General features: G+C 36.9%; 1 protein-coding gene and 1 pseudogene across 1 annotated transcript in view; both read right to left on the minus strand.

Annotated features, from left to right (window-relative positions):
* The window catches only part of KIF11 (kinesin family member 11), a 55,823-nt gene that overhangs the window by 20,547 nt on the left and 11,490 nt on the right, over positions 1-23,786 (minus strand). The window contains exons 9-17 of the mRNA XM_059055439.2: positions 23,647-23,742; positions 21,009-21,097; positions 16,789-16,876; positions 15,847-16,035; positions 15,031-15,238; positions 13,638-13,810; positions 11,546-11,671; positions 5,054-5,212; positions 479-585 (exon numbers count right to left, since the gene is read on the minus strand). Of these exons, the coding sequence (XP_058911422.1) occupies positions 479-585; positions 5,054-5,212; positions 11,546-11,671; positions 13,638-13,810; positions 15,031-15,238; positions 15,847-16,035; positions 16,789-16,876; positions 21,009-21,097; positions 23,647-23,742 (1,235 nt within the window). The remainder of the gene's footprint in view (positions 1-478; positions 586-5,053; positions 5,213-11,545; positions 11,672-13,637; positions 13,811-15,030; positions 15,239-15,846; positions 16,036-16,788; positions 16,877-21,008; positions 21,098-23,646; positions 23,743-23,786) is intronic.
* LOC131751563 (heterogeneous nuclear ribonucleoprotein A1-like) lies at positions 3,182-4,147 on the minus strand (annotated as a pseudogene).

Consider the following 23,786-nt stretch of genomic DNA (forward strand, 5'->3'; position numbering starts at 1 on the left):
TGATCCTGAATTAAATCCTGGACCTGGAGGAAAATCTTTTTCTTTTCTTATAAAGAACATCAGTGAGAAAATTGGCAAAATTTGAATTGGTCTGTATATTAGATAATAGTTCTCAATATTAATTTTCTAATTTAAAATATCTGTTATAATAGATAACTAATAAGGACCTACTATATAGTACAGGGAACTCTACTCAATATTCTGTAATAACCTGCATGGGAAAAGAATCTAAAAAAGAATAGTTACATGCATATGTATAAGTGATTCACTTTGCTGTACACCTGAAGCTAACACAACACTGTAAATCAACTATACTCCAAAAAAATTAAAAAAAAAAATTTTAATAAAATAATTATTATATAAGATAGTAGCTTATGTTTTTAGGATACACACTGAAGTATTTGGGGGAAAGTGGAGATTATAAAGACTGTAACTTATTCAGAAAAGATATATTAAAAAGAATTTTAAAACATCTTACTGCTCTGTATTTTCTTGAACACTGCTAAGTGGTTTCCACATGTTTTCACACTTTTCCTCCAAAGTACAGAATCTCTCCTTCCAAAGATTGATTAACTGGCAAAGTTCCTGTAAGAAAGGTGTGGGGAAGGAAAAGACTGAAATTATAACAGTTAAACTTTTTTTCTATACTGATATAAAGTATTTTCCCATAGGTTAGAATTATAAAAATTCCTGATAAGAGATCTTTAACTCCATCTCTCTCACATACAGATTTGTGGATGTGATATTAAAAGGATAATAATATTACAGGAATTTTTTTTAAAAGTAAATAATTAGCAAACTTTCTTATTTTAACTATAATTAACAAGTTACTTTCAGAGTACCTCAAAACTAACCAAATACACCAAAATGTCACATTGTGTTTGAGAACCACTTTGACAGATATATATAGTTGCTTCTTAACTGATAACACTACTAGAAGACAAAGTAATGCTGAAAATCTAATGGGTCAAGAAATCCAAAAATATTATCAGTTAATAGAGCTGAAACATTTTATAGAACTTAGTTGGATCATATTAATAAAACGTAAATAGAGGGAGTTCCCTCACAGTTCAGTGGTTGGGACTCTGCACTTTCACTGCCAAGGGTGTGGGTTCAATCCCTGGTTGGGGAACTAAAATCCGCAAGCCTCGAGGTGTGGCCAAATAAATAAATAAATAGAGCTTAACCTTTTCTCATACTTGGGATCTTTAAACACATTTCTGAATAACACATCAGCTGACAATATACCTCTAACACTTTGATTATGAATAGAGTGTCAGTATTTTTATTAATCTCAAAGTAGAGGGAAATGCAGGTATTTTCAGATTTATCTACATGTAACCAGGTGTTCAGACTTTACATCATTGGTTTGTCAGCACTAACCTCAAGTTCTAGAATATCTCAGAAATAGCTCAGTTAGTAAACTTGCTTCCTTTAAGCCAGGGAAGTCAAACCACTCATGCTAAAATACTTTTCACGGCATTAGGTGGTTTTTTATTTTTAATTTTTTTTAAATATTAGGATGTTTTTAAGAGCAGTTTTTTTTGGTGGGGGAGCTGTGTCGGGTCTTAGTTGCGGCATGTAGAATCTTCATTGAGGTATGCAGGATCTTTCATTGTGGCATGTGGACTCTTCCTTGTAGTGTGCAGGCTTCTCTCTAGTTGTGGTGCAACGGTTCCAGAGCATTGGGGCTCTGTAGTTTGTGGCACGCAGGCTCCCTAGTTAAGGTGCATGAGCTCAGTAGTTGCAGTGCACAGGCTTAGTTGCCCCGCAGCATGCAGGATCCCAGGTCCTTGACCAGGGATTGAACCCACGTCCCCCGCATTGTAAGGTGGATTCTTTACCACTGGACCACCAGGGAAGTCCCATTTTGTTTGATTTTAAACAGTTGCTTGCCAATTTTAAACATTTCAAAACAGGTAACTAATAAAAAGCTGATCTACATACCTTAAAAGATCTATGCAGGTTTAAGGTAAACTTGTTGCAATTTCAAACAGCAAGAATATGTTCTAGAAACATATAGAAGAGTCCCTCAAAAATGGATGCCTTTCAGGCCGTATAATCACCACTACGGCTAAAAGGGGATCTAACTATTGTGGGATGCACTTGAGGCCTCAGTTCCCTCATTAGAAAACTAGGCTAGTAATAGAACCTGTATCTATATTGGTGGGAGGAGTAAACACATAGTGAGTTGCTCAATAAATGTTAACTATCATTTGTACTAATTTCCAATATTAACCTTTTATCTGAAAAGGTTCATGCTTAATCAATTAGGGAAACAAATAATCTTATTTTAAAGTTGCTTTCTTTCCTTTTTTTTTTTTTCATTCCATTCAAGAGGGTTTTGTTTTGTTGCTTTTTGGGCCATGCTGTGCAGCTTGCGGGATCTTAGTTTCCCCACCAGGGATTGAACCAGGACATGGCAGTGAAAGAACTGAGTCCTAACCACTGAAATGCCAGGGAATTCCCTCAAGAAGGTATTAAATCATTTATTGATTACACATGATAATGGATGATACACAAGCTTCATTCCCATCTAGAACTTTATCTGGTACCATAATTCAATTTAGATATATTGCATAGGATGTGCCAACAATCATATTAATAACCAAAAAACTCCATGACTTTGCATGGGTGACCCTTTTCACGGTGAACTCCAGGTCACAACACAGTGACTGTCAGTTCAACTACACCAAGGTTTCTGAAGACAATGTCTTCTCCACCCAAGCAGGTTGTAAATAAATTTGGAACCTGGCATCACCAGGAAGAAATTCTAACTTCACACTGTTGGTGTAGTTTACCAAGATGACTTCAGAGTAGACTAACTTCACACAGCACATTTTTAAAAAGACATGTTTATTCAGTGTCATGATCAGACTATTGCATTTAGCAACCAACAGCATGGGTGCAAAAAAAAAAAATCTACATTAAAATACTCTATTGGAATGCTTTACACTTTCCACAGAACAGAACTAAAACAGCCTGTTATACAATTAGTCACAAATGCAGTCCTCGAGGTTTTTTTGTCCATATACGAGTATTGTCTAAAACATGTCTTCTTTGTAGCAGCTAGGCCCTGCCACCACTGTGCTTCGCTGAGTTCACAAATCTGTTGACCCTGTAGCTTCCCTGTCACTTCCCTGGCTCTGCTCTCCTGCTAAGCTTTGTTTCCTGGCAGTAATTACAACCTCCTGCCACTGCCAGAGCTCCTGCTGCTGCTGGAACAGCCATAGCCACCTTGGTTTCATGGTTTGGCAAAGTACTGACCTCCACCACCATAGGGGCCAGTACTTCTGCCTCCAAAGTTTCCTCCTTTTATGGGTTCAAAATTTGGAGATTGACTGTTGTAACTGCCAAAATCATTGCAGACTCCGCCACCTCCAAAAGTGCTCCCATCATTACCAAATCCATTATAGCCACCCCCACTACCACCATAGCCACCACCACCACCAGGGCTGCCACCAAAGTCAGCTCGACCACTGAAGTTTCCTCCACGACCAGAGTTGTCATTCCCACCAAAAGCCCATCCACAACCACCACCAAAGCTTCCAGAACCACTTCGACCTCTTTGGCTGGATGAGGCACTAGCCATCTCTTGCTGAGATAGGGCTTTCCTTACTTCACAGTTGTGGTCATTCACAGCGTGGTATTTCTGAATGACAATCTTGTCTATGGAGTCATGGTCATCAAAGGTTACGAAAGCAAAGCCTCTTTTTTTGCCACTGCCTTGGTCGGTCATGATTTCAATCACTTCAATTTTCCCATACTGTTCAAAATAATCTCTTAGGTGATGTTCTTCAGTGTCTACTTTAATGACACCAACAAAAATCTTTTTCACAGTTAAGTGGGCACCAGGTCTTTGAGAATCTTCTCTTGAGACGGCCCTCTTTGGTTCCCCAACTCTTCCACCCACCTCGGGTGGCCTTGCCTTCAAGGCCGCATCCACCACCTCCACAGTGGCATACGCAACAACCCCCAAAGCCTCTGGAGCACCTGGTGCTTGGGTCCCTCGTTGCCACACAGTCTGTGAGCGTCCCCACTGCTCACAATGGCTCCTCAGACTAGTGTCGGTTGTTTCAAAGCCCAAACCTCCGATGAAGAGCTTCCGCAGCTGTTCGGGCTCTTTGGGAGATTTTGACTTAGACATGACGGCAGTGGAGGGTGGGGGACTTTAACAATGCTTGCTTGGTGGCATCCATGGGCAGAAAGCTAAAGTTGCTTTAATTCTTATCTAAAAACCTTAGATGTGTTTCCCTTCTCATTTCAGGTGACATGGATATGAATACCCTTTCCCTCACTTTCCAAAACAAATAATTCTTTACTGGTCACTAAATCATGTCAACAGTTTCACTGACCAAAGAGTTCTGTCATGTAGTAATAGCCTCATTTAACAGAACTTCAGAATTCATTACTAAGGGCTTAAGAATACCAGAAATTATTTTCCATATATCTGATATTTATAAATTATAACTTGCCTGGCTTGAAAGTTTGGTTTTGATTTAAAGCTTCATATACTGAGGAATAGTTTACATGGAGCAAGTCATAAATTACATTTATCAATAAAAATTAAGAATTGTATCAATTTACTACAATTTAAATGCCTGACACTGATGAGACAAAAATAGTAAAAGAAAGCAGGGAATAGTTTGTGAAAGAGAATAACTATCCATGTTACATTAAAAACAACAACAACAAAAATTATCAAGTTAATATGTAGATACATGTTCATTTTAAATGCTATGACCATTTTCTTCTAATTGTACTCCTGATGGTATATTTCTGCAGTTCATCTTTCTTCTTGATGTCAGGAAAGGACTGTATGTCTTATTGTGCTTTAGCATAGGGCTCTACATGTAGCAAATCATCAAATATTAATTGATCAAGAGAAGTGCTCTCAATTATTTCACATTAATTACTGTTATAAGCAAAAGTGGCTACGGTATTTTCAGGATTCTAATTTAGTTATATAGCTTTCGGTCTGTAACAGGGATTATCAAGTTAAAGATCATAAAACTTTCTTCTTAACACTCCTTAAATCACCTAAATAAGATACCTGTGAATGGATTTTCTTTATTGTCTTCAGGTCTTCAGTTAAGTTTTCACATAGCTTCTGTGTTTCATCCAAGGAAGAAATTGTATCTTCTTTTAGTTCATGTAGACTGTGACACAGCATACTGAGAAAGCCATCCATTTCCTTCTTCTGATCTTCTATCTTTGAAGAAAAAAAAAATTAATTTCAAGGAGACCTTCCAGATGGCGGAGGAGTAAGATGTGGAGATCACCTTCATCCCAACAAATACATCAGAAATACATCTACATGTGGAACAACTCTTACAGAACACCTACTGAACGCTGGCAGAAGACCTCAGACTTCCCAAAAGCCATGTGGCTGACAGGGTCTTGGTGCTCCAGCCAGGTATCAGGCCTGTGCCTCTGAGGTGGGAGGGCCGAGTTCAGGACATTGGTCCACCAGAGACCTCCCGGCTCCACGTAATACCAAACGGTAAAAGCTCTCCCAGAGATCTCTGTCTCAATGCTAAGACCCAGGTCCACTCAACGACCAGCAAGCTACAATGCTGGACTCCCTATGCCAAACAACTAGCAAGACAGGAACACAACCCCATCCATTAGCAGAGAGGCTGCCTAAAATCATAATAAGGTCACAGACACCTCAAAACACACCACCAGACGTGGTCCTACCCACCTGGAAGACAAGATCCAGCCTCATCCACCAGAACACAGGCACCAGTCCCCTCCACCAGGAAGCCTACACAACCCACTGAACCACCTTAGCCACTGGGGGCAGACACCAAAAACAACGGGAACTACGAACTTGCAGCCTGCGAAAAGCAGACCCCAAACACAGTAAGTTAAGCAAAATGAGAAGATAGAGAAACACACAGTAGATGAAGGAGCAAGGCAAAAACCCATCAGTCCAAACAAATGAAGAGGAAGTAGCCAGTATACCAGAAAAAGAATTCAGATAATGATAGTAAAGAAGATCCAAAATCTTGGAAATAGAATGGAGAAAATACAAGAAAAGTTTAACAAGGACCTAGAATAACTAAAAAGCAAACAAACAATGATGAACAACACAATAAATGAAATTTCACAATAAATGAAATTAAAAATTCTCTAGAAGGAATCAGCAGCAGAATAACTGAGGCAGAAGAACAGATAAGTGACCCGGAAGATAAAATAGTGGAAATAACTACCACAGAGCAGAATAAAGAAAAAAGAATGAAAAGAATTGAGGACAGTCTCAGAGACCTCTGGGACAACACTAAACACACCAACATTTGAATCATAGGGGTCCCAGAAGAAGAAGAGAAAAAGAAAGGGACTGAGAAAATATTTGAAGAGATTATAGTTGAAAACTTCCCTAATATGGGAATGAAATAGTCAACCAAATCCAGCACAGAGAGTCCCATACAGAATAAATCCAACGAGAAACATGCCAAGACACATATTAATCAAATGATCAAAAATTAAATTCAAAGAAAAAATATTAAAAGCAGCAAGGGAAAAACAACAAATAACACACAAGGGAATCTCCATAAGGTTAACAGCTGATCTTTCAGCTGAAACTCTGCAAGCCAGGAGGGAGTGGCAGGACATATTTAAAGCAATGAAAGGGAAAAACTTACAACCAAGAATACTCTACCCAGCAAGGATCTCATTCAGATTCAACAGAGAAATTAAAACCTTTTCAGATAAGCAAAAGCTAAGAGAATTCAGCACCACCAAACCAGCTTTACAACAAATGCTAAAGGAACTTCCCTAGGCAGGAAACACAAGAGAAGGAAAAGACCTACAATAACAAACCCAGAACAATTAAGAAAATGATAATAGGAACATACATATCCATAACTACCTTATGTAAATGGATTAAATGCTCCAACCAAAAGGCACAGACTGGCTGAAAGGATACAAAAACAAGACCTGAACATATGCTGTCTACAAGAGACCCACTTCAGACCTCGGGACACATACAGACTGAAAGTGAGGGGATGGAAAAAAGATATTCCATGCAAATGGAAATCAAATGAAAGCTGGAGTATCAATTCTTATATCAGACAAAATAGACGTTTAAATAAAGACTATTACAAGAGACAAAGAAGGACACTACATAACAATCAAGGGATCAATCCAAGAAGAAGATATAACAATTGTAAATATTTATGCACCCCACAAAGGAGCACCTCAATACATAAGACAAATGCTAACAGCCATAAAAGGGGAAATCGACAGTAACACAATCTTAGTAGGGGACTTTAACACCCCACTTTCACCAATGGACAGATCACCCAAAATAAAAAAAATTAGGAAACACAAGCTTTAAATGATACATTTAATAAGATGGACTTAATTGATATTTATAGGACATTCCATCCAAAACAACAGAATACACTTTCTTCTCAAGTGCTCATGGAACATTCTCCAGGATAGATCATATCTTGGGTCACAAATCAAGCCTTGGTAAATTGAAGAAAATCAAAATCGTATCAAGTATCTTTTCCGACCACAATGCTATGAGACTAGATATCAATTACAGGAAAAAATCTGTAAAAAATACAAACATGTGGAGGCTAAACAATACACTACTAAATAACCAAGAGATCACTAAAGAAATCAAAGAGGAAATCAAAAAATACCTAGAAACAAATGACAATGAAAATACAATGACCCAAAACCTATGGGATGCAGCAAAAGCAGTTTTAAGAGGGAAGTTTATAGCAATACAAGCCTACCTCAAGAAACAAGAAACATCTCAAATGAACAACCTAATCTTACACCTAAAGCAATTAGAGAATGAAGAACAAAAAAACCCCAAAGTTAGCAGAAGGAAAGAAATCATAAAGATCAGATCAGAAATAAATGAAAAAGAAATGAAGGAAACAATAACAAAGATCAATAAAACTAAAAGCTGGTTCTTTGAGAAAATAAAAAAAACTGATAAACCATTAGCCAGACTCATCAAGAAAAAAGGGAAGAAAACTCAAATCAATAGAATTAGAAATGAAAATGTAGAAATAACAACTGACACTGCAGAAATACAAAGGATAATGAGAGATTACTACGAGCAACTCTATGCCAATAAAATGGACAACCTGGAAGAAATGGACAAATTCTTAGAAAAGCACAACCTTCCGAGACTGAACCAGGAAGAAATAGAAAATATAAACAGACCAATCACAAGCACTGATATTGAGACTGTGATTAAAAATCTTCCAACACTCCAATACAGACATTAAAAAAAACCAAATCTTCCAACAAAGAAAAGCCCAGGGCAAGATGGCTTCACAGGTGAATTCTATCAAACATTTAGACAAGACCTAACACTTATCCTTCTCAAACTCTTCCAAAATATAGCAGAGGGAGGAACACTCCCAAACTCAATCTGCGAGGCCACCATCACCCTGATACCAAAACCAGACAAAGATATCACAGAGAAAGAAAACTACAGGCCAATATCACTGATGAACAGATACAAAAATCCTTAGCAAAATACTAGCAAACAGAATCCAGCAACACATTAAAAGGATAATACACCATGATCAAGTGGGGTTTATCCCAGGAATGCAAGGATTCTTCAGTATACGCAAATCAATCAATGTGATAAACCCTATTAACAAATGGAAGGAGAAAGACCATATGATCATCTCAATAGATTCAGAAAAAGCTTTTGACAAAATTCAACACCCATTTATGATAAAAACCCTCCAGAAGGTAGGCCTAGAGGGAATTACCTCAACATACTAAAGGCCATATATGACAAATCCACAGCCAACATCGTTGTCAGTGGTGAAAAACTGAAACCACTTCCTCTAAGATCAGGAACAAGACAAGGTTGTCCACTCTCACCACTAATATTCAACATAGTTTTGAAAGTATTAGGCACAGAAATCAGAGAAGAAAAAGAAATAAAAGGAATCCAAATCAGAAAAGAAGCTGTCACTGTTTTCAGAGACATGACACTATACATAAAGAATCCTAAAGATGCTACCAGAAACCTACTAGAGTTAATCAATGAACCTGCTAAAGTTGCAGGATACAAAATTAATGCACAGAAATCTCTTGCATTCCTATACACTAATGATGAAAAATCTGAAAGAGAAATTAAGGAAACACTCCCATTTACCATTGCAACAAAAAGAATAAAATACCTAGGAATAAACCCTAAGGAGACAAAAGACATGAATGCAGAAAACTGTAAGACACTGATGAAAGAAATTAAAGATGATACAAATAGATGGAGAGATACACCATGTTCTTGGATTGGAAGAATCAACATTTCGAAAATGACTATACTACCAAAAGCAATCTACAGATTCAATGCAAGCCCTATCAAACTACCACTGGCATTTTTCACAGAACTAGAGCAAAAAATTTCACAGCTTGCATGGAAACACAAAAGACCCCGAATAGCCAAAGGAATCTTGAGAAAGAAAAACAGAGCTGGAGGAATCAGGCTTCCAGACTTCAGACTATACTACAAAGCTACAGTAATCAAGACAGTATGGTACTGGCATAAAAACAGAAATATAGATCAATGGAACAGGATAGAAAGCCCAGAGATAAACCCACACACATATGGTCACCTTATCTTTGATAAAGGAGGCAAGAATATACAATGGAAAAAAGACAGCCTTTTCAATAAGTGGTGCTGGGAAAACTGGACAGCTACATGTAAAAGAATTAAATTAGAACACTCCCTAACACCATACACAAAAATAAACTCAAAATGGATTCGAAACCCAAATGTAAGACCAGACACTATAAAACTCCTAGAGGAAAACACAGGAAGAACACCCTATGACATAAATCACAGCAAGATCGTTTTTGACCCACCTCCTAGAGAAATGGAAATAAAAACAAAAATAAACAAATGGGACCTAATGAAACTTCAAAGCTTTTGCACAGCAAAGAAAACCATAAACAAGACAAAAAGACAACCCTCAGAATGGGAGAAAATATTTGCAAATGAAGCAAGTGACAAAGGATTAATCTCCAAAATTTACAAGCTCATGCAGCTCAATATTGAAAAAACAAACAATCCAAAAATGTGCAGAAGACCTAAATAGACCTTTCTCCAAAGAAGATATACAGATTGTCAACAAATACATGAAAGGATGCTCAACATCACTAATCATTAGAGAAATGCAAATCAAAACTACAATGAGGTATCACCTCACACCAGTCAGAATGGCCATCATCAAAAATCTACAGACAACAAATGCTGGAGAGGGTGTGGAGAAAAGGGAACCCTCTTGCACTGTTGGTGGGAATGTAAATTGATACAGCCACTATGGAGAATAGTATGGAGGTTCCTTAAAACACTAAAAATAGAACTACCATATGACCCAGCAATCCCACTACTGGGCATATAACCTGAGAAAACCATAATTCAAAAAGATACATGTACCACAATGTTCATTGCAGCTCTATTTACAATAGCCAGGACATGGAAGCAACCTAAATGTCCATCAACAGATGAATGGATAAAGAAGTTGTGGCACATATATACAATAGAATATAACTCAGCCATAAAAAGAAACGAAATTAGTTATTTATAGTGAGGTGGATGGACCCAGAGTCTGTCATACAGAACGAAGTAAGTCAGAAAGAGAAAAACAAATACCATAGGCTAACACATATATATGGAATCGTAAAAAAAAGGTTCTGAAGAACGTAGGGGCAGGACAGGAATAAAGACGCAGATGTAGAGAATGGACTTGAGGACACGGGGAGGGGGAAGGGTAAGCTGGGATGAAGTGAGAGAGTGGCAGGGACATATATACACTACCAAATGTAAAGAGATAGCCAGTGGGAAGCAACCACATAGCACAGGGTGATCAGCTTGGTGCTTTGTGACCACCTAGAGGGGTGGGATAGGGAAGGTGGGAGGGAGACGCAAGAGGGAGGAGATATGGGGATATATGTATACATATAGCTGATTCACTTTATTATACAGCAGAAACTAACACACCATTGTAAAGCAATTATACTCCAATAAAGATGTTAAAAAATTAATTTCTTTTCTTAAATTAAAAATGTTTTGTTTATTTATTTTTATTTTTTTTAATACATACAAAATAGAAAAGGTAGAAAATAGTATGCAGAGAAAAGTCCCTTTCCCCTTCAGCCCCTAGAACCCCACCCAGTCCCACTCCCACATCTGAGAGATGACTGTTACCATTTCTAAACACTTTCAGAGATTTTTTTATTATCCATGTTGAGGCATTTATGTATACATATATGGGTATAAGTTCATATGTATATCTTCCTCACCCACCATATGATAGACCGCTATATATGTTACTATGTGAAATTAAATATTTATTTTGAAGATCATTCCCTCTCATTTTTCTTTGCCATGATTCTACTGACCACATCAATGGCAGAGAGCATCCTGTCTCCTCCCTCTTCCAGATTCCTTCTCACAACCCATGGGTTCTGCATGTTGACATCTCTCTAGATGTGGCCACAGATAGAGTTTCTTTCTTAAACAACAATTTGAGATAATAATAAGAATATTTGTTACCTTATTAGCCAGTATCAATGAAGTCTTGAAAATATGCTTTAGTTGACTATTGATTTCCAGTATAGATACCACAGTGGGGGATAAAACTGTTTCCAGGGAACTGAGGAAGTCACTCTTAAGTACATTCTGGTTTTGAAAATAAACAAACAACTCTTTAAAAAGAATATTTTCACTTCCATAAATCTGGCTGGTTAAATAGTATCTTAAATACTGTGTTAACTAAACACATGCATATTAAAATCCTAAGTAACCATTCTCTATTCTGTATACCCTACAGAGCCTATTTATTACTAGAGTTTATATTCATCATAAATCACTTAATCCTGCATACAGTAATTACGAAAATGGTCGCTTGATGTACAATGGATTTTTAACAGTTTACTGCAACAGAAGTCAGAAGAATTCAGATGAGGGGATAATGACAGTCATTTGATAAGATTTCAGCATTGCAAACAAAGGAAGAAAAAAAAACCTACAACTATATTTTAACGAAATAAATTTCAAACAAGTTTAAGTTACTATTTCAAAAAGGCTGAAACCAAATAGTCTTCAAAAGTAGGCTTTGGGCTGGAGGTATTTAAATTTGAAGACATGGCAACTTATATCCTATTGTATCAGAAGAACTTGTCAAGGTTCTTGTTCTTGTCAAGTTACATAGAAAAGTTGAGAAAGTACTGTAGACTGGGAATTTTTATAAAAAGAAGAAAAAAATTCTGAACCAAGCTCCAAGCTCCTTTTACTAGGGCAAGCATGAGGAACTATAACAGAAATAATTAGTAAATACTTAAAAGGGTGCTGGTTTTCTTTTGAAAGAAGAGGGAGCATACTAATTTCAACTCATTTTGTGAGAGCAGCAATCATCTCTTCAGACTCAAGCTTGCTTATAGCTTGATAGGAAGACATCAATAAATACAGACTACCATTTAGCAAATGAATCAATTTCCAAAAAGTTAGTACCAACAGAGTATCTTTTAACTTTGTTAAATTTGGGTGACTGAAGAAATCTACCAAATAATGTCATAACAGCACTGAATTTAGGCAGTGTCAGTGAACATCTGCAGTATTCACTTGGAAAATGTTCAACAAATATTAAACTCAAAAAGGGAGGCAGAGAGCCTGTACAAAGGCTGTTAAACTCAAAAAGGGAGGCAGAGAGCCTGTACAAAGAAAAAATTTTAAAAAGTGAGGGCTTCCCTGGTGGCGCAGTGGTTGAGAGTCCTCCTGCCGATGCAGGGGATACAGGTTCGTGCCCCGGTCCGGGAAGATCCCACATGCCGCAGAGCGGCTGGGCCCGTGAGCCATGGCTGCTGAGCCTGTGCGTCCGGAGCCTGTGCTCCACAACGGGAGAGGCCACAACAGTGAGAGGCCCACGTACAGAAAACAAACAAACAAACAAACAAAAATACAAAAAAAAAAAAAAAGTGAGATGACCAAGAACTTCCTAGACAAATGATACAATTACAAAAATAATGGGTATATACAAATCAAGATGGAAAAGGTAAACAACATTGTGTAATTAGATGGCTGGCTTCTACAGAATTATGAAAAACAGCCTCACAGTTAAAGGCCAGAAGGGCTTGACCACACATATCTGACCCCACAAATTATTATATACGTTCTCCAAATTCTGTAAGTCATTTTTCTTGCACATTTTTCTGTATTTCTGTAGTTTTAAAATTAACTACCTAATATCTCCTAGTTGGGTCAGTGTAACATTAGCATGACTATTCCAGGACCCTTGAGGAAAAGATGAATGACCAATTTCTGAGCCAGCTAACAAGTCATGGGTCCCTTGAATTCATGTGGAGCTAAATCTACTCTTTCTAGTTATTAAAAAGCTTACTAACTCCTACACTTTATGTTACAGGATGTAAGTGAAAAAAGTTTCAAAAGTTGTATATATGCGTTTGGAAATTAATCTTTCTGGGAGAAAAAAACAGTGAAGAGATTTGCCTTTAAAAATATAAACCTACTCTCTTAAAGTGATATGTTTACCATGTGTCTAGTAAAGCTTAAGATGAAAGAATAGCAGTTAACATTGTTTTTGAAGACTTATCAAATGTAACCCTTCAAAAATAAGAGATTTACTAACAATTGATTTCTGAAGTACAGTTTTACTTTCGGCTGCTAATGATTGTTCTGTTAATATCATATTACAAATCTGAGAAACAAGTGTAGACACATTTTCTGGAATAGATGTGAGAGATCCAAGTGCTGTTGTAGTAATCGTGTCTAATGCAGAGACACTGGAAGACAGCAGGTTACCTATACCAAAAAGAAAAAGAAAAAGAAGATTTAAACTCGGCAATAAATATATTTAAATACAAATACAACCTTCAAAGAGGTTGGCAAAATTATATCCTTGCTATGGAAATTTGTAATAACAAATAAGCTTAAAATAATTGGCTCACTACATAAGCATGGAACTATTGTAAATATAAATTAAATATGTTCCTGCAGTACTCAGTAAGCACTTGGGACATCTGTAGATGTATCAGACCCAAAACTGTAACTCAGTGTAAATCAAGAGTTAGAATATTCTAAAAACCAATCTCTAACTGAAGGTAATACACAGTATTACTGTAGATAAAAGAGGTTAAATAAGAGAAACTAGAAATCAATAAACAAAATTTTTAGTGGTTAGCTTAGAGTGAGTGACTAGACTCTAGGTGATTTTTACAATTTTTTACATTTCTGCATCTTCCAACTTTTCCATAGTGAAGACAATACTTTAATAATAAACAAATGGGGGACTTCCCTGGTGGCACAGTGGTTAAGAATCCGCCTGCCAATGCAGGGGACACAGGTTCAAGCCCTGGTCCAGGAAGATCCCACATGCCAGGGAGCAACTCAGCCTGTGCACCACAACTACTGAGCCTGCGCTCTAGAGCCCGTGAGCCACAACTAGTGAGCCCACGTGCCACAATTACTGAAGCCCAGGAGCCTAGAGCCCACGCTCCACAATAAAAGCCACCACAACGAGAAGCCCGCACACGGCAATGAAGAGCAGCCCCAGCTTGCCGCAACTAGAGAAAGCCAGCACGCAGCAATGAAGACCCAACATAGCCATACATACATACATAAATTTAAAGTAATAATAAACGAATGGATACTTACTTTCCTAAATGAAGATAACAACAATGGTTATGGTTAAAAATAATACCCACATATTCTGACAATATAGCAAACATTCAAAATACACATTCTCAAAAGAAAAAAAAGTTGGAGAATGTTTATGCACAGAAAATTTCAATAAGGAAACCCAAGATATATAACAAGGTATGTAATATGAGTTTTATAGAAAAAAACTCAACTAACATTTGTTTTAATTCAAAGGCATTAATCCCTAGTCGGAATAGATAGTGTGTGCATTGGAGGGGACTAGTGACACTGTCACCTGAGTTTTTATGATATTTAATTATCAGTTTTGAAATTAGTCTCACACTAAACACACAAAGATTAGAATTAGAAATGCCTGAACTTACCAAACAAGGTTTTATGAACTTCTAGCATGGCCTTTTGTTTTGTGCTGCCATCCTTAATTAATTCTTCCATACTATTAAACAGACTATTCAGGTTTTTGCCAAAAATATCCTGAGCTTCTGCATTGTGCTGATCAACTGCCTTCTTACGATCCAGTTTAGAATGGAGACCAGATACATCTTTTGTAGTTTCTTCAACTGTGTTAAACAACTATATATGATTTTTAAAAATAAGTGTTGATAAGATGAATATGACAAAAGCAGTCTAATGAAAATAACTGTGCTTCGTAAGGATTTCTCCTGATAAGAACTAGTAAATTTTATATATTGTATCAGAAGAAAATTTTAAACTTATGCTAATTTATCCAGGAATGTTTATTTCCCCTCCCCTAGCCATCTAGACAAGGAAAACTGATTTTGCCAATCTATTTTAGTAATTATGCTCCCTCACAAATTTTTTCCCCATTATGTGTTACTAATTCCTAGGAAAAGTACACCTAATAAAAAACTGAATACTCATTAAAAGATACTAAATTCTTGAAGACTGATTAATCTCAACCATGAACACAGGTAAAGCATTACAACAGCATTATTCTAAACATCCACAAAGTATATCAAAACTTTAGGGATAGTTTTTTCTTAAATTAGCATCTCCAGTGAAGAAAACTTAGACGAAATAGTAAAATAATGTTTCTTAAATGGATGGAAGTATCATTTGGGGTTAATAAATAGAATTTCACAATTAACGCTTAAGCTAAGAGTTACTTCTACCCATTCTTTAAGTTTTATTGCAAGTACAAATTAAAACAAAGGACAAACCCTGCTGGCAGTATCATGAAGTTTCTCCTCAGTACTTTCCAAAGCTGATGTGAAATATTCTTCTTCAACAAGCTGTAATTTAGTTTCTTGTAAATGTCTTTGAGTGGTTTCAAGTTCCTGTGTCTTATTTTGCAGGTCAGATTTACACTGGTCAAGTTCATTTTTATTATCCATAAACAATTCTGTAACCTATATATAACACATTAAACATTTTTTTTTAAGAATTAAAAAATGCTGAACTGGTTGTTGAGATACCTGGCTAGTTCATAATATAGTATTAGAAGAACCAAACAAATTATTTCCATGTAAAAGTTGTAACAAGTTACCAGGTAGGTTAGAACATTTTATTTGGCATCTGGTTTCTTCCTATAAATTCATTGAAAACAAGTAACAGGGTAGTTCCCTGGTGGTCCAGTGGTTAGGACTCTGCGCTTCCAGTGCAGGGGGCACAGGTTTGATCCCTGGTTAGGGAACTAAGATCCCACAAGCCATGCAACAAACAAACAAACGAAAAACAAGTAATAGGTCTAATGGAGTGGTGTTAATTCTTCAGATTCTTTCCAACACTGCCAGTGTGAGGGTGGCACTGAAGGGTCAGGTCTTTCTACCTTAGTTATTTAACATCTGGTTTCTCCCAACATCTGCATTTCCTCAGCTGATAAACATGTTGATGAAAACGTCTCAGCATTCACTATTTAGCTTTAACATTAAATTGTACAATTCAGTTAATTTCTTAAAATGTTGCATTAATATAAGTGTCAAAATAGTCAGCTTCTTCATTATCATTGATGATAGTAAAAAAAATTGTGATACAACTTACTTTTAGTTTAAAGGTCAGCAAGAAAAAAAAATCTTAAAGAAAAAATATCAGGTCCCTCACTTCTGAAATTGTCTTTTAATATTTGCTTTTGCATGACATTCAATACAGTTTTGAATGCTTACCCTACTTAGCTCTTCCTCAACAGCAGCAATTTTTTCAAGCAATTCTACAATTTGTTCTTCTTGAACAGTTAGTTTTCCACTCATGGCTCTAAAATAAAATTTTAAAAGAGTTTGACAGTTAATATTTTTTCCTAATTCTTATAAAATTTATTCTAACACAATTGAGGCAGTTACATATAATCTCTACCATTTATCACTATCATGACAATGATGCCTAAGTGTTAAGCAATAGATACTAAGTGCAGAAAACAAATGTATTCTTTGTCCTTGGTTTATAGGGTTTTTCTTGTTTTCTCCATTTTGAAACTGAGAATCCCTACCTATGAGGGGGGAAAAAACATGTGTGTATATATAATTTGAGAAGCTACAAAGATGACAGAAGATTATAACCCACATAAAAAAAGTAGAGGTGGGACATACAGCTAGGTATCTATCAGGAATCTGGAATATGAAGTATAAACAAGACACACAGAATCCAGGAGAGGCTTGTGATGTGAAGGCATCAGGTGTCACAAGAGGAAGGGGTGAGATAAGGGGCGAAAACCTGGGAAACTGAAGTATGTATATAGAGGAATTACACCCCCCTGCCCCCAGCACCCATACCCCAAAACACACCCCAACACACATACCACTGTCACACCACTGCAAAAATCCTCATGAGATGAACGATTATTCTATAAAGCACAGTTCCTCAGCCTTAGCACTACTGACATTTTGGACCAGACAATTCTGGTCTGCTTTAATGGGGCTCTCTGATTTTTTGAGCATTAGCAAGTTTCAGAAGTCAGTGCTATCTTTTGCCTTCTTCTAGTTCCCTCATAACTACCAATCATTTTCTATTCCACACTGTGCTTAAATGGCAAAGAATTTTAAGAATGTATATTTCCTCAAATTATTAGCTAGAGCTATTGTTAATTAAAGGAAAAGACAGAACTGAAGTATAAGAGGAGAGTTAATTCTAACAGTCTTTTGATAACTATATTAGTTCTTTGTTGGAAATAACTCTTTAAAGTAGAATGGGATATTTGAAATGCTTTTCCTATACTGAATATACAAGAGGGATGCAACATTGTTATTTAATGAATGATATAGTTTTGATAAATAATTTTTAATTGAAGTATAATTGACTTAAAATATTATATTAGTTTCAGGTGTACAACATAGTGATTTAATATTTTTAAACATCACAAAATGGTCACCACAATAAGTCTAGTTACCAACTGTCATCATATAAAGTTATTACAATATTATTGACTATATTCCCTATGCTTTACGTTACATCCCTGTGACTGACTTATATAACTGGAATTTTGTTCCCCTTAATCCCCTTCACCTCTTTTGCCCACTCCCTCACCACCCCCCTCACTGGGAACCACCAATTTGTCCTCTGTATCTATGAGTCTGTTTCTGTTTTATTATGTTTGTTCATTTGTTTGGTTTTTTAGATTCGACATATAAGTGAAATCATAAATTTGTTTTTATCTGACTCATTTCACTTAGCATAATACCCTCTAGATGTATCCATGTTGTCATTAATGGCAAGATTTCATTCTTTTTCATGGCTGTGTAGAATTTCATTATTTATGTATCACATCTTCTTTATTCATCTGTCAATGGACACTTAGGTTGGTACCACATCTTGACTATTATAAATGGTGCTGCAATGAACATATGGGAACATATATCTTTTCAAATTAGTATACTACCTCTCCCAGTCTTAAAGGCATGGATGGCCTTGTATAGATACATGCCCTGTGTAGCCAGCATGTGCTGGCTGGCTATGGCAGGCCAGCTGGAGTGGGCGGAGGCTGGAGGGAATGATATAGTTTTGATATAGTTTTAAAAGGTCTATTAAACTTGGGATAAATGTTTAAATGTTGGCTGCAGCTTTTGTGATCCTTCTCTGACTTATAGTATAATAATTCTAAGAGCTTTTTCAGAATTAACTTTATTTCAGATCATGCCTCATGCCTATTATGAGTAAACACTGTCCTTAAAATAATGGGATGGACAAACTAAAGTTATTTCTTAATCAAAACTACATCAAAGAGATGAACAGAAGATAAGAAAATTAGTGTGCAATGTCCAATGTTTGACTGTTAACAGCAGAAGATACCATATTAGCAAATCAAGAGACAAAACCACTTGTAGATATCCACTGGTTGCCTATTAAGCACCTATTTCCAGCATCCAGATTTCCCCCAGGGAATTACTCTCCCCTGACTGTACAGCAGCCAACCTATATGGGGGGTGGGGGGTGCCTAAATCCAGAGAATAAGCCTGACTGGCTCAAGACAATCAGGGAAATTCAATTCCTTTGCCTTTGTATTGGTTCATACAAGGACATAACTGAGGACTAAACTAACCAACAAGTGATGTTCCCCTGGCCAGTCATGATGGTAAAAGGACAGGCAGCCTCTCATCCACATGAGACATGAATGAGAGAAGGTAGCTTTCCGCTGCTGACCATCTTCCTTGATGAACAGCTAGCCCTAAAAGAAAGTTACCACTCAGGACAGGAAACAGGATCCTTGAGTTACTGGACTAAATATCCTTGCTGTTTTAAGTCAGTTTAAGTTGGGTTTTCTAGCATTCTGATACCAAACTTAAAATATAAAATGTTTTTATTGAATAAGATATAACATATAAAAATATTAAAATGATAGAAATAGGGACACCAGTAAAGTGAACACTTGAAAAAAAATAATTCAGCACTAGTGTGTATGGTAGAGGAGTATATCTGAAAACCAGAGAAACAGAAAAAAGAAAACATTTTAAAATATCAAGTTTAAGAATTAAGTGCAGGGCTTCCCTGGTGGCGCAGTGGTTGAGAATCCGCCTGCCGATGCAGGGGTCACGGGTTCGTGCCCTGGTCCGGGAAGATCCCACATGCCGCGGAGCAACTAAGCCCGTGAGCCATGGCCGCTAGGCCTGCGCGTCCGGAGCCTGTGCTCCGCAACGGGAGAGGCCACAGCAGTGAGAGGCCCGCATACCACAAAAAAAAAAAAAAAAAAAAAAAAGAATTAAGTGCAAATTTACAAAAGATTTTTGTAAAAATGTTTTTGCCAACTGGGTATGGGCCATGAAAGGAACAAACAAAACTAAAGTCACATAGGAAGAATAAAAGGTGAATTATTGTTTAATACCCTACAATACACAATATAAATTTGAGCATTTGTAAAACTAACATATGAACAACAATCAGGAGGCTATAGCACATTATGGTAATTGAAAATAAATGGAAAAAATGAGTTTATTAAATGATTTATATACCATTAGAATGATCATGTAATGTAACACCTATAAAAGAGTAAAAGGTTATATTAAAATGCTTTTGGTTATTATCAAAATGCCCTGTGAAAGTCACCCTCCTTAGTATCTTCAAGGATAAACGCATTCAGGAATTTTCAAGTTATAATCCTTAGCATCCCACTTGCCTTCTGCCTCTGTTATTATTGTTGTTTCTACATAAAGCTTCAGTAGAAGCTTTCCTTGAAACAAACTACTCCAGGGTTAAAAAGTGAACAGAGGGACTTCCCCGGCGGTCCAGTGGTTAAGAATCTGCCTTCCAATGCAGGGGACGTGGGTTCAAGCCCTGGTTGGGGAACTAAGATCCCACGTGCTGCGGGGCAACTAAGCCTGCATGCCACAACTACTGAGCCTGCGTGCCACAACTAGAGAGAAGCCCACGTGCCGCAACTAAGATCCTGCATGCCACAACGAAGACCCGACGCAGCCAAATAAATAAATATTTTTTTTTTTAAAGTGAACAGATTAGTGGTTGCCAGGGGTTAGGGATCATTGGGGAAGAAGGGTTAATGAATCTGACTACAGAGGGGTAGCAAGAGCAAGATGTTTGTAATGATAGGATAAATCTGCATCTTAACTATAGAACTATAGCAAATCTACAAATGTGATAAAATGAGGTAGAATTAAACACACACCTTGTACTAGTGTCAATTTCCCAGTTTTGATACTGTACAGTTACTTAAGATGTGGGAAACTGGGTGAAAAATACATAGGACCTCTGTACTCTTCTTGCAACTTCATATGAATCTATCATTATCTAAAAATAAAGTTACATAAAAAGAGTTTTAAACTGTTTCATAACTACTTGTTGATGTCAAAACAAAACGAAGCATCTATAGGAGGCACTTCAAACAGCCTATTACCAGAAAATACTTACTCTTAGAAATTAATTCCCATAGCCAAGGGCTTACCTGAAATTTTCTTCAGAAATGTACACTCCATTTTTTTCACGGGCTGCAGCAAGATCTCGTTTCAGACGCTCTATCTCTTCTGTGTACTCCTATGCAAGAAGAATGTCATGTCAATTTAGCACTTCAGTTTGGGGAGGATATGCAATAAATAAAACAAAGTTAGCCCTCCTATGTTTTTTAAAGCATAAAAATGTATGATAAAAAGTCATAACCATACTTTTCATTCAATATTAATCTGTTTAGAATAAAGTGTTTCAACAGCTTCCAAAACTCCTTTAAATGCACTCATTATAAAAATACAGGCTTCTGAAGAAAAAACACAACCTCCAGTACCCAGGCTGGTCTCTAAATAGCATCTCACATTCAAAGGAACCAGGATTTCTTAGAGAAGTGTCTGACTCTAGGACTGGGGCAAGAAACATTCAGGATGAACCTACAACATCTTGTCAAACAAAATACGAAGAAAGCCAAAGAAGCCTAGGCTAGTGAAAACCAAAGAAGCCTAGGCTAGTGAAAAGGACTCAAGAACCCACTTAAGAGGTACTCACTGACCAAAGACGGGACAGTTTGAACATCAGTGAGGATATTAACTACAATTGGTAAGCACAAATATTTTAAGTCCATGAGTTTATAATGATATTAAGAAAGCTGGGAAACCAACTCATTACTCTCAAAACTGTCAAAGGAGGGCTTCCCTGGTGGCGCAGTGGTTGAGAGTCTGCCTGGCTGATGCGGGGGACACAGGTTCGTGCCCCGGTCCGGGAAGATTCCACATGCTGCGGAGCGGCTGGGCCCGTGAGCCATGGCTGCTGAGCCTGCGTGTCCGGAGCCTGCGCTCCGCAATGGGAGAGGCCACAACAGTGAGAGGCCTGCATACCACACACACACACACACACAACACACAAAACTGTCAAAGGAAATGAATCAAGCATTTGTCCTGCCTTTCCTATAAGAATTATACCCTTGGGTAGCTGAGGGAAAGTTCCTCTTTATAGAGGTAGTCCAGCAATCAACTAAGAAAGAATAATTGAATTAGAAAATTATCATTTTGCGATCGTTAAAGAACTAATGGATCAAGTCACTTGAATATAATCAATTCCCCTCAAAAAGAGAAAGAACCACATTATGTGCTTCCTAGTGGGAGAACATACCACCCCACCTATGAACTAGTTTGGCCAAAAATATATAAATAAATAAAACCTGAATCTATCAAGCCTCAAAATCCAACTACTGGGCTTCCCTGGTGGCGCAGTGGTTGAGAGTCCGCCTGCCGATGCAGGGGACATGGGTTTGTGCCCCAGTCTGGGACGATCCCACATGCCGCGGAGCGGCTAGGCCTGTGAGCCATGGCTGCTGAGCCTGCGCATCCGGAGCCTGTGCTCCGCAATGGGAGAGGTCACAACAGTGAAAGGCCCGCGTACAAAAAAAAAAAAAAAAAAAAAAAAACCATCATTCAATTACCATACAACACAACAATTATACTCTTGGGCAATCATCTCAGAAAAATGAAAATTTATGTGTACACAAATTACTGTAAACAAATGATCAAAGCAGTTTTATTTATAATTGTGAAAAACTGAAATCATCCCATATGTCTTTCAACAGGTGAATCTGACAACAAACTGTACGTATGGTATACACATACCATGGAATATTCCTCAGCACTAAAAAGGAAAATCTATTGATATACACAATTCAGGTGAACCTCCTGGGAATTATGCTGAGTGAAAAAAAGGCAATCCCAAAAGTTTACATACTATATGATTCCATTCAATAACACTTTTGAAATGGCAAAGGTTTAGAAATAGAGTACAGATAGTGCATAGCAGAGATTAGGGAGGGGAGGTGAAAGTGGGAAGGAAAAGATTATAAAAGGGCAATGAGGAATCCTTATTGCAATGGAACTGTTCAGTATCTTGACTGTGGTGGTGGCTCCATGAACCTACACATGTAACAAAATTGTATAGCATTAACTAAACACACACACATGAATACAAGGAAAATTGGGGAATAAGATCAGTGAGCTGTTATTAATGTCAATATCCCTGTGGTGATTTTTTACTCTATTGTTTGATAAAATGTACAAAGGATCTCTCTGTATTATTTCTTTCAACTGCATGTGAGTCTACAGTTACCTCAATAAAATCTTCAATTAAAAAAAAAAAACATTACCAAGAAAAGGAAAAGACAAGCCAGACTGGGAGGAAATATTTACAAATAATCTCATAAAGGGCTTGTATCAACAAGATATGAACAACTCTTTACAACTTAATAAAAATACAACCCAATTAAAAATTGGGCAAAGGATTTAGTAGACATTTCACAAAAAAAGATATACAAATGGATAATAAACATGTGAAAAGATGCTCAATATCATTATTCATTAGGGATCTGCTAATTAAAACTTCCTTGAAGCACCATTATATACTTAAATTTTGCTGACTTGACAGAGCTGGTAAAGTCAACATATTAGCATTAGAAAAAACATTTTAACACATAGGGTACTTAGTTCAAATCATTAGATGAAAAGCCTTACCATAGGCAATTTAATAATTTTTTTTAACAATTATCTATTTCAGCTCCTCATTTTTACATTTGTCAAACAAGATTACATTACTCCACAAAAATTCACAAATACCTTAATCAGAGCTTTTTTGGTGAGTTTCTGGTTAACTTCAGGCTTATTGAGTATGTTCTTTGCTCTGTGAGCATATTCCAATGTACTCAGAGTTTCCTGTGATGAAAAGAAAAGGCCAATTACTGAAAATACTAATTTTC

The sequence above is a fragment of the Kogia breviceps genome, chromosome 2 (assembly GCF_026419965.1).
Source record: "Kogia breviceps isolate mKogBre1 chromosome 2, mKogBre1 haplotype 1, whole genome shotgun sequence".
NCBI lineage: Eukaryota > Metazoa > Chordata > Mammalia > Artiodactyla > Physeteridae > Kogia > Kogia breviceps.